The following is an 18,214-nucleotide window of genomic DNA, read 5'->3' as shown; positions in this document are numbered from 1 at the left end:
AACTCTATTTTGAAAGATTCCAAACCTACAGAAGAGACAGTGTAATACAGGATATTTTAGGCTAACTGATAGTTAATAAATAATGATGAACATTCATTTTCTCTGCCTGTGCAGTATGCTAAAACTTTGGAAAGCAAGATGCAAACATATGAGACCTCTGGCAACACACTGTTCTAGTTAGCTTTCTGTTGTTGCTATAGACACCGTTCAGTTTACACTCCCAGGTCACAGTCCATCACGGCAGGAACTCCAGCAGAAACCAAGGAGGAATGCTGCTGGCTGGCTCATTCACTGGATCATGCTCAACAAGCTTCCTCATGCAGTCCACTTGCCTAGGGCTGGCGCTGCCCACAGTGGGCTGGGCTCTCCTGCATCAGTTAACAATCAAGTCCACCCCCACAGACATGGCCACGAGCTGATCTGATATGGGCAACCCCTCAGCTGAGATTCCCTCCTCAGGTGACTCTAGGTTGTGTCAATTGACAATTAGGGCACATACCTAAAGGGCATCATAATAACCGTACCTTTGTCACACCCAGCAATTGCTTTAGAGTCAAAACATTTAACATGGATACATTACCTAACACACAGTCCACATTCAAATACTCTTCACTTGCCCAGTGGTGTCCTATTAGTTGGGTATTTTCACTTACTTGTCATCGTTAATGATACATGCCATTATTGTTTGAGGGCCTGAGTTTCATGCCAGGTAAGTGCTCCCTCACTGAACTAGACCTCCAGGACTTCTTTGAAACAGAGATGGGCCTTAAACTCTTTCACAAAGAGAAAGACAGGAAGTAACTGATGTGTGTAAGCCAATCTAATCATAAGACACTAAGTTCAACACTTGTACCTTGCTGGCATCTGCAGTTATTTAAAGTTTAGGACACAAGTCCATTTGCCAACAGTGGAAATGGTATTATGCCTTCCATTAGTTCAAGGTGACAATACTGCTTGTTCTGGATGAGGTTTTTTAAAATTTATAAGTGCTTTGCATGACTTGACTAATGGTTCTAGACCAAAGAGTCCTTTAGAATATGACATGGAATCCTTTTCTAGGGTTCAATGGGGCTACGAAGAAACTGGTAACTGTGAAAGAAACATCAAAGGCCAGCAAACAGATGGGGCTCAGTGGAAAAGATACAGACCCATCTCCTCACGGAAGGTGTCTATGTGTCAGGTACTATCCACTGTCCCTGCTCGGCACTTGCCCTTCACTCTGCCCTTCACGCTGGGCTTCATGTCTGCAAACTGCCTTTCCAGGGGTCCCTGACAGCTGCCTTTCCCCTAATGGCAGGGACAGGTAGGATTTCGGAGCCCAAGAAGAGGATAAGGCTGTCCTGCATTTCTCTGTTTCTAGCCAGTGGCCCTGCAAGCTGTCCAGGGTTCCCAGGAGTCCAGCTACAGAGGCAAAGCAGCAGCCTCCCCTCCGCATGGATCTAGGAGCCCATCCCAGGAGGCGGAGGACTGAACTGCCATCCTAGGAGGGCCCTTCTTCTCAGGGTGGCAGCTGCTTCACACAGTAAACGCATTTGGGGGGACCTTTACCTTCCCGGCCCCACTTTCAGTACGATAACAAGTTCTCCGAAGCAAGCCTCCTCTGGGTGAAGTGCCTCATTTAGTTACTCTTTCTTTAACTGGTTCCTATATGGCCAGGGTTTAAGAAGACAGACAGACAAACATTTATCCTCTCCAGCATGCTCATTATCAAAAAGAGCAAAGGACGCAATGCCTCATCTATGGTTTGCATTGCAGAAGGACAGACTGGTTTTAATTATTATATTACTAAAGCCACAGCAGATGCTGACACTACTCAAATATGACATAAATAATACTCATTGGTTCCAGAATAAACAGCTACAGGCACAACGGGCCTCTAGGATTTGACCAATGCCTAAAGGGTGGAAAAAGTGTCAGAGTCAGAGGAATAGGAAGTCACTGTGAGACTTTCTCTCCTAGAATTGTCAGGGAAGCTACCCCCTTGAAGTCTCAGCAACACAGCTAAACAAGACCTGAACAAGGAGGACACCAAGAGACATGGTAACATGGAAGAGGTAAATTTCCTGAGGCCTCAACCCTGGACAAAAATCTATAGGCAACTCAGGAATGCTCAGAAAGGAAGAGATCGTCTCCCTCAGGGAAGAGCCCTCAAACTGGTTTTCCTGCTGGTCAGCCCTGAGATAACATACATATACACATACATATAGCATACATATGTATAAATGTAACATCATACAGATTGAACAGGTTGTATTTACATATTTAGGGATACATATACATATATGTGAAACAACAATTTTTAAAAAAGTGGCCATGAATTTGAGGGAGAGCAGGAGGGGGTGTTCATGGAAGAAAAGAAAGGAGGAAAGTGATGTAATCATATTTTAAATTTCAAAAAAGTTTTAAAATTAAGGAAATGGTTTCACATCTCTAGGATTATCAAAAACAAAACTATCTCTATGATAAGATGCAACTGAGCTGGCTATTTTAGTTCATTAATTTTGTAGAACTGCCTAGCGATCATCATCGTGAGGTGTTAACTCACCATCTAAGAACACAGTGCAAATGTATAGTGGAAAGATGGACATGATGCCTGGCCCTGGAGGGCACTGAGGCAGGAAGATCTCAAATTCAAGACTGGCTTGTGCTACATAGCAAGACTTCCTTTAAAACACACAGTCACAGTAAGCCACAGCACATCTTGCTGCCACCCAAGGAAAATAAAAAGTGTGTCCCTAACTCCTAGATGGAAGTCAGAGTAGTGAGAAGAATTAAAAGGCATTTTTCATTAATCAAGATCTACAGAACATGCTAGGATGTCGATGTTACTGAGGCCAGAACAGGGTAATGTCAGAGGTAAAAGATATAAAGATTTGGTCATTGCAGACCAAACATCCCAAGACATCCAACTCCACTCTAGATTTCCTAACAAAACAGCTGATGGAGAGCAACAATAATTCTTACTTCCCTTTATTCTGGAGATGATATTCAGGTGTCTAAAATCTTCTTTGTTCTTATTTCTATTTGCTTAATTAAGATATAATTAAGATCCTGTTTGCCACATTAAAAACATAGGCATAGAGTTGGAGAGATAGCTTAGCGGTTAAGAGCACTGGTTGCTCTTCCAGAGGGCCCTGGTTCAATTCCCGGAAACCACATAGCAGCTCACAACTGCCTGGAACTCCAGTTCCAGGAGATCTGGACTCTGTAGGTACTGCATACACATGCTGCACAGACATACATGCAGGCAGAACATCCATAGACATAAAATAAAATAATAATAAAAAAAATAGGAATAAGCAGCAATGTGCCCACTGTCCCAAAACTTCTGGAACGCTGTGACTCCAGCTGTGCTGTGATGTCATGGAGTGGGGAACAGCAAGTCACTCATCCATTGTTCAATAAGCACTTTGTCGTGGTAAATCTACATGACACGAAATTTGCCATCCCAGCATCTGCAAGGGCACAGCTGGATGACATCAGGTACATTCATACTGCTGTGCCCTGCCACCACTTTATCTGCTCACTATCTAAAATGTCCCTTTTTGTTTTCCTTGTACCCCGCAAAAAGCCACCAAATGATAAAAAATATTATAGGCTGTTTTTGCAATAAATACTGTTTTTTTTTTTTTTAAATACAACTTTGCATAAAATCAAAAGCCACTTTGAAAGGAATCACTACTTTAAGGGCTAAAAGAAACATTGGCTATTCGGAGTCAAAGAATATTTGGGGGCCATTCAGTACCCAGGTGCTCTCAAGCACAACTAAGTTGCATGCCTTAACGAGGTGTCAGTACCAGGGAGGGAGGGACGTGGTGCCTGCTGTCGGGGAGGCTTGTGTCACAGACCCAGAAGACACCCCATCTGACATAAAGATCGATGTGCTGCTAATCTGGAGAAATTGGCCTCGGTGTTCAGGCTCACGGGCCGAGAAAACCGTTAGTGGTTTTAAATGAACCACAAATCAGTTATTCTAAGGAATTTAACATGGTTCACTGACTGAAAATTGTCATTTTTGCCCGACTCTTTGATAGAAAGCAAAGGTAAGCCCCAAACAAAACAAAACAACACTTCACCGCCAGAGTTCCATTGGAGCCAATTAATGGATCTCCAGAGCTGATCGAAATCTTCATGAATGCAACGACATCTGGAGTCAGGTCATTTAAAAGCTGATACCAGGGCTTACAAAACTGCTTAGTAAAAGGCAAAATATCGATTTGCCCGCCTGCCCTGCCTCCCTCTCCTCTCCCCCGCTTCTCTCTCGTCTTCCTTCTAGAGTGCTGGAGATGGTGCCTAAGGATGCCCTTGCTCTGCAAGAGCCAGGTAAGTGTTCTACCACTGAGCCATCTCCCGTCCCTATTTATTTTCTAACTTGCACCAATTTCCTGACCCTTCCCAAACCCTATTTCTTTCAGACACGTGCAGTCTCAAGTGGACGTCTATTTCAGTGTGGCCTCAGGTGAGCCACAGGTCCTTGTCACTGGGCTGTGGGAACTTCCTGCAACAGAGCTGCTTCCTCCAGGGCACACAGCAGTGCGGCTCGGAACAGTGAATGTGGCCAGCAGAGATGCTTTGTACAGAGTTGCAGGCTGGTCATGTCTTCCTTATTATAGTCTCTAAAATAGGGAAAATGTAAGGCTGTTTGTCTCCATGCCTTCCTTAATTGTTTCTATTGAACTTCACTTAACACTGGTGGGAACTGCAGCTAAGAGTAAAGTGAACAAGTACGTTCTCTCCGAGCACACACCAGTAACTGGCTGGGACTCGGGGCCTCTTCGACAGAGTGGCAAGCGCGGAGCAGCCAGGAGAACCATCGGACGCTGGCATCTCCTGGCAAGTCATCTAGAAAGATGAGATCCCCTGTGGATAATCGTGCCTTATTTAGTGACCCAACTAGTCCCCCACACCTCACTGAACTCATTTTATAGTTACACATCTTAAAGGAGAAGAGGCCTGAGAATTTGCGCCCAGAGCTTCCGTTTGGGGAACTTCTTCCAGGTCACATTCAAACCTGTAACTAACAATGGTTGTCTCAGGGCTGTCGTGCCAACTGGAGAGATAAAGCAAAGGGACCACTATGAACACAGAGCCCAGGGGCAGCAGCCCCCACTCCAGCCCTTCATCTCCCTGTCCTAACACATACCAAACCCACCAAAATGTCTCCTCCTCGTCTTCCATGCAAACGTCTCCCAGTCTTTCTTATTATGCACGCCTGTGAATCCTTCTAACAAGCACAGCATAGCAGTGGCCTTCCGGTATGAAAGATGGACCAAAGTGAGTACTAGTCACAGGGCTCTGGGGAGAGGAGGAGTGGGCTGGCTGAGTCTCGTTGTCGTGGGGAAATATGGAAAAGAAAACCACTCAACTGGATGAACAATGACGACTTAGTCTAAACCGCTGATTTTACATATGAAAAGACAAAGTAGTCCAGGGCTCCAGCCCCTCCAGCTTCCTCCAGCTTCGGTAATGCCAGCCCCAACTAGAATCCAATTCTTCATTTCAATTTACAAATGTAAAGGAAAGTCAGTATGTGGATGGGGAGTAGCAGTGTATGAGGAACTCCTAGGTGAGGCTGGGGTGGCAAAAAGCACTAAGTGTTGGGGCGCTTTCTATATCAGCACAGCTCTGAGTGTGAGGGCACACTCAGGCCCAGCACTACTGACAGGTCTCAGCCTACCCAGGAGGAGCTGCTTCCTCGGGGAAAGCAGATGAATTAACCAGTGAACAAAGATCACTATGGAACTCGAAGATACATAGATCAGTAACATCACAATCAAGGCTCTTAGAGTGTGATTGGTATTCAATAAGGACAGAAATTGCTCTTAGAAGGCATGCCTTATCATTCCACACCACACCAAGCAAAAACAATAATCCAGAAATGATTGTATTTGTGGTCAAATCTGACCCCTTGATGATAGCCAAAGTCAGTGCCCCTTCCAGCAGACCCTGAGATGCATGGAGGCTTCTCGGGAGGTGGGGGGAGGGCATGGCAACAGCTCAGAGGCTGTCAGCCCCTATCAATCACCTCCTATTAAGTAAAGGTTTTCCAATTCTGCGCTTCTCTCAAGGGCTTAAGTTTTGCCCAGATTCAGTTGCAGCATCGGCATTTGAACTTGGTGTTCCTATTCTTACTCCCTAAATAAATGCTGTGAGCAAAGAGATGGGCTCCCCCCACCCCATCCCCCGCCCCGTCCCGAGTCAGAACATAAAACCAGGCAGACAACAGTGACATGGTCACACATAAAGGACATTCTGACCATTAAGTAATTAGTGTGCATTACGCAAACGCCAGAGGCTCAGGGCGGAGTGTCTGAGGGCCAAGAACTGGCACCTTCTGAGCTGGCCATTTAGCTCCTGAAATGGCTACTAAGCAATACCGATGAGCACAGTGGTGTGCCACGCCATTCTCCTGGGCTGAACAAGCATGCTTCCAATTCGTTCAATACGTAATTTTACTACTTGCTATTGTTTCCACCGAAGTCCTTTTTTTCCCCTAGACTATTCTCGAAAGGTGTGGGACGCTTAAATAGAGTGAAAAAGGAATATATATATATATACACACACACATATATGTATATATCCTTAAGGAGTGGAATCTGTCTTATTTATTTTGCAATTCCAATGGCTGGGTAGATGCTACATGAATATATTAAAGCTCAAGGCAGAGGCCACCAGCTACATCAAAATTACACAAAATTTTCTGTACTAAAGAGAGAGTTCATTGACTTCATTTATTTTCCTTAAATGTGACAGAGTACCAGAAGTAGAAGAAGGAAAACATGGTTAGGGACCGAGCAGGACCGAGCAGGACCGAGCAGGACCGAGCAGGACCGAGCAGGACTGAGCAGGACCGAGCAGGACCGAGCAGGTCCGAGCAGGTCCGAGCAGGTCTGAGCAGGTCTGGGGGTCAACTACACAGATGTGAGAGCAATCCCAAAGTGCCATGTGTGTATGTTTAATTTGGTCCGTGTGGCAGTCTGAATGTATTTGGCCCCCATAAGCTCATAGGGAGTGGCATTGTTAGGAGGTGTGGTCTTGTTGGAGGAGGCTGGATGACACACACACCTTTAATAGAGACCCTGAGGTTGGAGGGCACACCATTTATCTGAGCCACACCTTCTGTTGGAAGTGTGTCACTGTGGGGGCAGGCTTTGAGGTCTTTTTCTCAAGCTTCACTCAGTGTGACAGTCGACTTCCTGTTGCCTGCAAAATCTAGGGCACTCAGCTATTTCTCCAGCACCATGCCTGCCTGCATGCCACCATGCTCCCCGCCATGATGGACTGAACCTCTGAACTGTAAGCGAGCCCCCTTCAAATTAAATGTTTTCTTTGTAAGAGTGGCCTCGGTCATGGTGTCTCCTCACAGCAATAATAAAAACCCAACTAAGACAGTCTACCAGGTACCTTTCAAAGTGTCAATGTCATGTCATGACTCAAATATTGGAAGACTTCACTTAACAAGCTAGACTTCAGGTTTCTCTCAAAAACAACAGCCTGAAGTGGTGGCATGTGGCTTTAATCCCAGCACTCAGGAAGCAGAGGCAGGAGGATGTCTGTGAGCTCGAGGCCAGCCTGGTCTACAGAGTGAGTTCTAGGACAGCCAAGGCTACACAGAGTATCCTTGTCTCAAAGAACAAAAACAAAACAAACACACAAAACCCCGGGATGATCCAGCCGGCCCTGGCTTCACTCTCCCTTGGAAACAGTCCACTGCTGGCACTCCACGCTGCCACTGGCCGGGTCTGAGGGCCGAACTGTTAGTTGCTCACAACTATTTGAGGAAGGAGATGCAATGATGTGAGGACAAAGAATCCAGAAGAACGAGGAGCGGACTGAGGTGAGGGTGGGGTGGGAACAAGCGAGAACAAAAGCCTGACTGCAGAAGAACACGCCATGAACGGAATGCCCATTATCACACAGCAGAAGGGGTCTAAGAGACGTTGATACGTGTCAAGAAATGACGCACAGGGGCACTTTTCCTTCACTTTTTAATAAAAGAATAGGTGCGGGGTTACGAGCAATCGCTGGCGACATGTGGGAAACCTCAGGTCCTGTCTGCTCTCTCAGGCCTTGGCCACACCCCCTCCTCTGAGTATGGACTCACCCTCCACACCCAGCCCCAGCTCCTGGGTAGACAGGCTTCTCCTTCCCCAGCAGGTCCTTTAAGGGACACAATCTCCACAGCCAGCGTGCTCAGCAGCAGCTTCTAACTCATTCTCCAGACCTCTGCTCCAGAGCTGTGGCCTCTGGGAAACCCCTGGGCCCCAGACAGACATGGGCCTGTTCTGTGGCATTTCCTCAGTCATCAGTGACTTCCTCGGGCATCCCTCTTGCACACTCTAAGTCCTATCTTTGAATTCCAGCTTCTGGCCTGGTGCCTGGCACGCAGGTGACACTCAGCAACTGTCTGGGATGAAAGAAGAGAAGGGATGAGAAGCGAGGCTGGAGGACAAGAGGCTCTGGAGGCAGACGTTCACTGTGCGGGGCTGGCACTTGCCCACATTTGGAAAGAAAGCAGAGGAATTTCACCAGCTTATCTCAACGAACTATGATAAGGAGAAGACAAAGCAAAGAACCATTAGTCAAGAGATATTTCTGATAAACAGTTAAGATAAATAAGAGAAACCACAGCCATTCCTTGCTCTAAATTAACTGCTCGTGTTCGTGGTGAGGGCTGTAAAAGAACTCACCGAAAGAGAAAGCATCTCTGAGGCTGTACAGCAGAGGATTCACTCATATTTGTTTGTCTAATTAACCAATGTTAACATGTTCTGCATGCATGCAAAAGTACCACATGTGGGCAGTTCTGCGGAGGCCAGCAGAGGGTGTCAAACCACCCAGAGGGATGGGACTTGCTGTGGGATGTCTTTCCGTGTGCTGTGAATATGTGTTGCTCTGATTGGTTGATAAATAAAGCCATCTGGCCTGTGGCAAGTCAGGTTATCCTCCAGACTACAGGAACTGGAGTCACAGACAGTTGTGAACTGTCACGTGGGTGCAGGGACTGGAACCTGGGTCCTCTAGAGGAGCGAGTCAGCTCTCCATCCCTCTGATGTTTCAAAAGGTTCCAAAGGGTAAATAGAAGTAAGGCCGAGCATTACAAACAACATGATATGAGATGGCACCAATGAATTTCAGGGCTAGTAATGATTCCAGTCACAAAATTTCAAATTTCCATTAAAAAAACCCCAGGCAACCCAACTCCTTTTCTAATGAAAAGATTCTACAACATTCCTATATAACTAGCTCTTCTTAAAGGCTTCTCTGTGCTGGTTAAGAAAGATACAGGTGCCTCCATGTCTTACCTATGTCACCAACCGACTTAAGTCAACGGGATAACTAACACTGCTGATCCCAAGAACCAACTAGTAACAACCACGGTGGCTCCCAACTTATCCTCAGCACATCGGCAGAATAACCAGGCATATCACTGTGGGCTCAGCATCCGATGCCTTATCCAAATCGCTTGGGACCAGGAGTGTTTCAGATTTTTGTATTTTAGAATATTTACATAAACATAATAAAATCTTCTGAGGACAGGAAGCAAGTCTAAACACAAAACTCATTCGTTCCATTACACACTGTATGCACACCGCCTGAAGGTGATCTGGCACACTTGTTTGAGGGCAACTGCATTTTCACAGCAACGTAAGCACCTGAGGCCAGGTGTGAGATTTTTCCACGGTGGCACATCAGCTTGTGTGGCATATGGCATAGAGTTTGGGGCACTGCACAGTCTGAAGTTTCAGTTAGGGATGTTCATCTGTCGTTATCATCACCATCACCATCACCATCACCATCATCACCATCATCATCATCATCATCATCATCATCTTCTTCTTCTTTTTTTTTTTTTTTTTTTTTTTTTTACAGAGAAGGAAAGAGATATACAGAGAGCAAGCAACTTTCCTAGTCACCCAGGCTGCAAGTGGTGGACACCCATGCTGGACTACACTAACGTACCCTTGACCCTGCTGCACCCTGGGAGCTGGAGGTGGAGGCAGTGGCTCCAGGTGGAGACAGTGTCTGCGCAAGGTCAGCAGGACTGATTTTCAACTGCATCACAGGAACGATAAAATCACAATGGGGCGCGCTTAGACAACATTACGTAATAGTCAATATGCCGAGAAGCGAGGCTCCGGTCATTGAGAATTCCTAGTCTGGGCTTTCACAATCGGCTCTCTCCTCAGACTCAGACAAGGTTCTATTTTGAATTCTAATGAGGATCAGCCACACTGAATATTTAAACTGCAATTACAAAGATCCCACTTTTATGTAAATGTCCTTAATACAAGAAACAGATCTGAAAATATATTGAGGAGCCAGGGGAACCTATCAGTCTAATTTGCCTTTACAATCCAGGAAAAAACAGCATTATTTTCTACTTGATGTTATCACGGGGGTGAGGCTGGGAAAAGAAAAGGGAGGAAAAAGCCACACAAAGATCTCAGGAAAAATTTTCAAGCGCGGGCTCTGGAGTGAAAGGTCCACAAAGAAGTGCTCGAGGCCTTTGTCAGCAACCGAACAAACAAATTCATCACCAGGCCCTCTCCTGTGTGGCCCCTTGTGATTCCGTCTGTATTTATAACTGGAATCTCGGCCCCTGCTCAAGCATCTATGACCGATATGTCAGGCTGGCATGGGAGATACGTACTCGCCAGGGAAACAAAAAGCCGTTTCATGGTTTACAACCTAGTTCTGCGCCCCTTTGAGGAAAGGGATGATGGGCCGCCTGCTCGCCACACCTCGCTCGAGCCTTCCTCGTTACACAGTCTGAGAGTGTCATGTGAACCGCAATCAATGACACTTGAGTGAGCTGATGAGATTAATTCCCAAGCCCCACACACCTTGCCTGCATGCATGTCTTCATATTTACCCAGAAAACGCAGCCTCGCGTCTGAGAAGAGTGGGTGATTCATTCTCTGTTCTTTGTGGGGCTTCTGGACTGTCCTTTCGAATTCCTCAAATCCACTGTTACTAAGGCTAAATTCATTTCCACAGCATTTGATGCTAACACTCATGAAAACAGAATATAGTTGGGTTCTGTTTCTTTCCCCTGGTTTGCCCTCTGGTTGACTCTCATTTTGCTGGAACTAACAATGTAGATTAAATTTTAGTTTCATTTATTTTTTAATTTATAGAAGTTCTATTTGGTACCCTTTTAAATCATTTATGTTACTTTTTTATGAAACAGTTTCCTGCTCTGTTTAGATCCTTTCAAGCCTTTTGATTTAAAAAGCAAAACTGAAGGGCTGGAGAGATGGCTCAGGGGTTAAGAGCACTGACTGCTCTTGCAGAGGACCTGGGTTTGGTTCCCAGCACCCACAAAGCTTACAACTATCTTCAACTCTGGTCCCAGAGGATCTGATGCCGCCTTCTGGCCTTCATGGGCACCATGCAAGCATATGGTATACATATACACATTCAGGCAAAACTCATACACATAAAATATTTTTAAAAATGTAAAGTTGAGGGGCCAGTGAGGTGGCTCAGTGGGCAAAGGTGCCCGCTGCCAAGCCTTGACCTGAGTTCCATTCCCGGGACCTGTGTGGTAGAGGGAGAGAACCTGCTCCCTCAAGTTGTCCTGATCTTCACACATGTCCCACCCACCCATGACACGCAACTCCATGCGTGATCATCCTAATACTGCAGGTCTACGCAGATCGATTTCATGGTCCATCGCCAGTTCCTGCTCATCTGTGGTTTCCTTTGTGGCTAAATATGCTCCTCCCAGGAGGCTTGTGAGTTACTTCCTCACTGCTATGACTAAATACCCAACAGGAAGTAACTCAGGAAGGAAAGGTTTATTTGGCTCATGCTTCAGGAGATAATGTCCATGGCGGTGGGGAAGGCATGGTGATGGCATTAGCTCCTGGCCATCAGTGGATGAGTAAACAGAGAGAGATAAACACTGGCACTCTTCATGTTTGGGGTTTGAATTGAGGGGAAAGGGCACATGCGTGTCCACACACACACACACACACACACACACACACACACAATAAAAAAGAAAGGATCAACTTTTCCCTTTTTCTGCCTCTTGTTCTGTCCAGATGCAGCCTCATGCTCCTGCTCCCAGATTCCAAGCTGCTCCCACCATGACCCCCTACACCCTCCCACGCCCACCCCAGCCCCAGCCCCATGGACTGTTTCCACAGCCATGAGCGAAAATAAACCCTTCCATCTCTGAGTTGCTTCTTGTCAGGCATGTGACCACAGCAGGAGGAAAATAACTCAAAGAGAAAGTGCGAGAAGTGGAGCTGTGGCTGTGCTAAGCCTGACCAAGTGGTTCCTAGGCCCGCAGACTGGTTTGGGAGAAGAATGGGGAAGAGTTTGGAGCTGCCAGCCAAAGAAGCTCCAGAACGCTGTAAGCGGAGCACAATTAGCCACTCTGGTAGAAGTGTGGGCGAGTAGAATGCTGAGAGGAATATGGACAGAGAAGGTGGGGTTCAGGAGGTGGCAGAGGACCCTACTGAGACTTGCACTGGAGGCCATGCCTGTCAGATTCTGGGAATGAATCTGGCTTCAGTTTGCCTGTTTCCTAGAATTTTGAGTGAGGATGAATGAAAAAAAAAGAATTAGAATAAATTGTTTGGTAGAGTTAATTTCAAAACAGCATGATATTCCAGAAAGGGGCGTGGCCATTCTTCACTGCTTGTAGTCACATTTACAGTGGGCAGAACAATGTGGAACTGCACAGCTTGGCAAGGAAAGGGGTCTGGGCCAGTTTAAAGTTCAAATAAGGTGGTATAGCTAACACAGCGATGCCTGTTAGAGAGACAGCGCCATTAGAGAGAAACTGCTGGGTTTAGGGATGCAGATCAGTTGGCAGAACACTTCCCTAGCACATACACAGCCCTGGGTTCGATACCCAGGGACACATGAACTGGGCATGGTGGTGCTCCACCTACTTGAGAGGTGGAGACAGGAGGATCATGAGTTTTCAAGCTCAAGTCCAACCTGGGCTACATGACACTCTGTTTCAAACAAACAAACAAACAAACAAACAAACAAACGACTCATACCTCACAGTACTCCAGCATATGAAACTACAAAGCGTTCGAAAAGAGCATGCCTGAAATGAGAGAGCACTGAAGGGATTCCCTGCTCAAAAACAATCGAACCAAACTGCTTAGGGAAGTATTTCCTCTGACTCAGCCACAAAGGCACACAGAGACCACCACAGCAGTGGTCCAAGAGGCATCACGCCGTATCTCAAGCTGGCAGCAGAACTTGGCAATAGCATCCATAAGGTGCTGAGGGGGTAAGTGAAATGCAAAAGGCCATGAGGTCATGGAGGCTTACACCAAGTTTCCAGAGAAGGGAGCAACAGGGTGAGAGGTCAGGCAGATGCAGATTCCCAAGCCCCAGAGGAGGCAGAGCGCTGTGGGACCTGCTGTATGTCGGCACCTATGGTCCTGCTCTTGCCCGTCCACTCTCACCCATCGGCTGCAGCCCAGCCTGGTAGCTCTGCCTGCAGTTGACTTCCTTCTGCTTCCTGCCACAGCGAAGCGTTCCCTCTGTGCCTTACCACTCTTATGAAATTTCTGGCCACAAGGACTTTGTCCTTCAAACCTAGAACCTGAAACTCTTAAGATAAAACATGTGGGCTCCTTCCCACCTCTGTCTCTTAGGGTTTAATTCTTGCATACATTAAATCTGCCAGGCCTTAGTTTTCTTGTAAAAGTGGACAACCTTGTCAGAATTACTTGTACAAGGATAGATAGGGATGTTGCTATATTTCTCACACGAAAAAATCCAAACATCAGGGCAAGCGAGTGTCCAGGTCATTAAACTGTCTCTGTGCTTCCTTCATAGACATGTTAACTTCATGGATCTGCTGCACCGTTATGAGATGAGGCACCGAATAGAAATGAGGTGGTGAGTACCACTGCGGCTCCTGGCTGGCGGTCGGTCACCTTGGGTCTAGGTGCTGCGTGGGTGAGACAAACACAACCCTCACGGGAAACCGAATGCGAGCTCCTGAACTCTACCCTGGACCTCCTCAGTGGGAGCCTCTGGTTGGAGGCCTGGAAATCAGCATTCTAAGTCCTCTAACGAACTCTTCCGTCAACACATGAATCCTGTTTTACAAGCACCAAGAACTAACGGGACTCGGCAAAGACGCCACTGCCGGCCACTGGGGTTCTTGTCTTTGTCATACCACGAGGATGGAAGCCGTTCTTAGCTGTTCTACAGGGAGGTTACCAATTCGGCTTCTGCTTTAAAGGGGGGCACAAAGGAAACAAAACTGCCTTGAAAACACAGAAGACTTACCACCAAACTGCATACTGTAGACAACATCTCAAACCATTCTTTTCTACAACACAGGCACGATTCCCAGCCCAGAGTTTAAAAGAATGAATGTTACACCCTCTGAACCTTAGCAATATGTTTTGTCTGAATAAGACTTGTAGCATCTTGTAGCGATTTTGATGCTTCGTCAGATGGGGCTGCTGCATTGGAAGGGTAGGTGCCTCTTCACGGTAAGCAGCAGCAGCAGGGAGCACGCAAAGAAGAGCCAGCCCCAGGCGGCTGGAGCGGCTGCCATCTCTTACCACAGGAAGTTGACTTTCTGTCCACCAGGGTCACCCGCCTGGCTTCGGTGCGAAGCTTCTCATCTGTGTTCTCCACAAGGTTGGCAAGGTCGTCAATGATCTCTAGAATGGAAGGCAAGGACGCTTGGTTAATTCTGCTCAGTTCACACACCCCCAGTTCATACCTCCCCAGGTCACACCTCCCCAGGTCATGCCCCTAGTTCACACCTCCCCAGTTCACACACCCCCAGGTCACACTTCCCCAGGTCCACAGCTGTGGTGCTTCTGCCATGCCAAGGTATGAATTCACAAATATGCTTCAAAAAACTGCAATTCTGATTCCAAAGGGCAAAAGCAGAAACAAAAAGATGGCAATAAAGAGTAAACATGTAAGGGCAAGGTGGCTCAGCAGGTAGAAGAAGCATTTGCCACACAAGCCTGGCCACACGAGCTTAGTCACTGGAACCCACACAAAGGTGGGCAGGACCAACACTACCAAGGTTTCCCCAGACTTCCACCTACCCCATTGTGTGTGTGCGCACATATACACTTACATAAAGTTTTAAACATGAACAAAAGAGAGTAAACCGATTAGTCTGGGTTTTTGTTTTTTTGTCTTTTTGTTTTTTTGAGACAGGGTGTTGGTGTGTAGTGTTGGTGCTTGTCCTGGATCTCACTCTGTAGACCAGGCTGGCCTCGAACTCAGAGATCTGCCTGGTTCTGCCTCCCAAGTGCTGGGATTAAAGGTGTGAGTCACCACTGCCCGGCTCCAATTGTCTGTTTTTGGTTGTGAGCCTAGCCTTTAACGGCTGAGCCATCTCTCCAGCCCCCAATTGTCTGTTTTTAAACCTCGTTTATAACATTCCTATCACAGGAAACAGAAACATTAGCAATTGTGTGTGGGGGGTGCATGACAAATCTCAGCTCAGCCAAATATAGAAGACTTCAGAGGTGACTTGGCTGCTCCTGAGCCAACTGTTGACAAGACTAGCCGAGCAAAACCGAATCAAGGACTGGAAGCCAGAGATGCTAACACAAGAGATGTTGACTAGAACTAAATCCATTTAAATACCACACTGAGAATAAGTAAACCTATGGATTAGACAGCACCAAGGTATGGAAATGTGACAATGCAATCACCATGAAAGAGCAACTGGGGGGCGGGGAGAAAGCATTAACTTCTCATCCCTTACAGCAAATGTTAATCCCACAGATGAAAGGAGAAAGACCACCAAACAAACCATGGCCAAATTCATTAAAGCAAGCTTTCTTTATTTGTGTACATGGGCTGGCTCTCCCTAAGGTGGGGTTCAAGAGATCAACATTGGACATGGGGAAGAAAAGGGTTTTTATAACTCAGGAGTAGGGGTTTCCAACGGGGGATTTGGTAGGCAAATAGGCGGGGTTACAGAAGCTGACCAAGTTGGTCATAACAATCTCCTGAAACAAAGACACAGTGGCAAGGTTGTCCTAACAAGGTAGTCATAACACAGTGGTCATAAAAAGGTGGTCATTACAAAGTGGTCATGATAAGGTGGTCATTACAAAGTGGTCATAAAAAGGTGGCCATCACAACACTCTGAAACAAAGGCATGAATGTTGTTTCCAGGAACAGGCAGTACAGAACCATTTGTAGTCAAAGTTACAGGTGGAGCACAGCCCAATCCTTGAGAAACAGATTTCATCATAAACAGGAATGAATCTAGTCTGTTTTTATTATAAGGTGGGCTTAAGCCCCAGATGAGGCAGGCTGCTTTATTACAAGTCACAGTAAGCTGTAAGAGTTAAATATATAGAAATGTAACTTTTTAAAATCATTAAAACCTCAATGTTTTTATGTCATTTTTGTGAGCATTTAGTAATTCTTACCACTCAGTAATTACTGCCTCTTTAAAGATCCTTTCGAGAAAGTTCTTTTTTATGCTAATCTTTAAAAGGTGAAATTAAGCACATTTAGATGTATTTTAAATGACATTTAAAATAGCATATATATTAGAATCTTAATTACATGAAATTATTTCCATCTATCCTCTGGTATTTGTATGCCTATAGGGATACCTGCAACGGTGGGAACTCAATGCTCATGACAATGGTTCCTCGGTGGTAGATCTTTTGTGACTGTGTTCTTCCTCATGGCTTCCTGTATTGCTCACACTAATGTTGAGCATATATTATTTCTACAACTGAGACTTTTTTCCTGCTTCCCTACTTTTAAGGCTAATTTAGAAATGAATTGTTCAATTATGAGTCACCATTTTTCTTAAAGCATGGAGAAATACAAAGGTCCAAGTGTCCAGAATTCTGAGCAGTTGTAGGTTATCACGGAAGGCCATACTGCGACAAGGCAGAAAGAGCCGTCCATGCCATAGAACCAGCATGAGGAACGCACAGGAGAGTGAGTGGTGACTTCCTTCCTCCAGCCTCCGGTACACCACAGCCCCCCCCCCCCTTCCTCACATAGTCTATGCAAGCTATTCTATTGTGAGCCTCTCGTTTCCAGAATGACCACGACACAACTTCTGTTTATCCCTGTATCTCTCCTCCCTAGAAGAGCATCAGTACACACTGGGATAGAATAAACGTTAAGTCATAAAGGCAATGGATGAATGGAGCCCAAGATAAAAGCATTGACTAATTTGAAGACATCTGCTGCTTCTTTAAAAAGGTAAATGGATTTAAGCCAAGTTTGTCAGTTATCTATATGTAACACCTGCCCGAGAAATTCATCTGCTATTATTTAACAGTTCATTCATAATGCTCGCCTGAGTTCAGTGACAACTCTCTCGGGGTTCCTTTCCATTATCCACGAACTTCACCTAGAGCAGTGGTTCTCAACCACGGGGTCACATGTCAGATATCCCACATGCCGGATGTTTACATTATGATTCCTAACAGTAGCAAAATTACAGTTATGAAGTAGCATGAATAAATTTTATGGTTGGGGGGGTCCCCACAACACGAGGACCCGCATTAAAGGGTCACAGCGTTAGGAAGGTTGAGAAGCACTGGACTAGAGTGTGCTCTTCTCTCAAACATGGGTCATCCCGGAGTTTTGTATTCTGACTCTAATACTGCCATGGTCACTTTTTATATTTTTATTTTCTGTGCACCACGGGCATGCAGCACCCGAGGAGGCCAGGGGAGGGTGTTTGTTCCCTGGAACTTGAGGTTAAGGGTGGTTGTGAGCCACCATGTGGAAGCTCGGAACTGAACCTGGGTCCTCTGTGAGCAGCCAGTGCTTTTGACCACTGAGCCACGTCTTGCGCCCCCTGCCGTGGTGAGTCTATTCACCCTTTACTTCAGCAACCTGGAAACTAAAAGCCTGAACCGTGACCTGGGCAGAGTAGCCCACACCCGGGAGCCCACTTGAGAGGGTAAGGCAGGAGGAGTGCTGCAAGTCTGGGGTTAGCCTGGGCTAAAGAGCCAGCCTAAGCAAACAATCCTGACCTACAAACATTATTTGCTCCGAGTTTCTAAAACTAAACTCTCCACTCTCCCCACAACTTGACTCCCTCCCAGTAGTCTCTGTCTCCAAGTCCGAGTTTGTTTTCTGTTGCTCGGATAAAGACCATGACAAAAGCGACCTGCGTAGGAGAGGGTTTATTTTATTTTATTTTTGGTTTTATCGAGACAGGGTTTCTCTGTGTAGTTTTGGAGCCTGTCCTGGATCTTGCTCT

General features: G+C 46.2%; 1 protein-coding gene across 1 annotated transcript in view; it reads right to left on the bottom strand.

The window, feature by feature from the left end:
- Positions 1 to 18,214, bottom strand: part of Stx8 (syntaxin 8) — a 247,999-nt gene that overhangs the window by 77,535 nt on the left and 152,250 nt on the right. The window contains exon 7 of the mRNA XM_028869388.2: positions 14,559 to 14,660. Coding sequence (XP_028725221.1) covers positions 14,559 to 14,660 — 102 coding nt within the window. The remainder of the gene's footprint in view (positions 1 to 14,558; positions 14,661 to 18,214) is intronic.

The sequence above is a fragment of the Peromyscus leucopus genome, chromosome 8b (assembly GCF_004664715.2).
Source record: "Peromyscus leucopus breed LL Stock chromosome 8b, UCI_PerLeu_2.1, whole genome shotgun sequence".
NCBI lineage: Eukaryota > Metazoa > Chordata > Mammalia > Rodentia > Cricetidae > Peromyscus > Peromyscus leucopus.
Note: the sequence above shows the minus strand (reverse complement) of the source record. Positions and strands in the feature narration are given on the sequence as shown.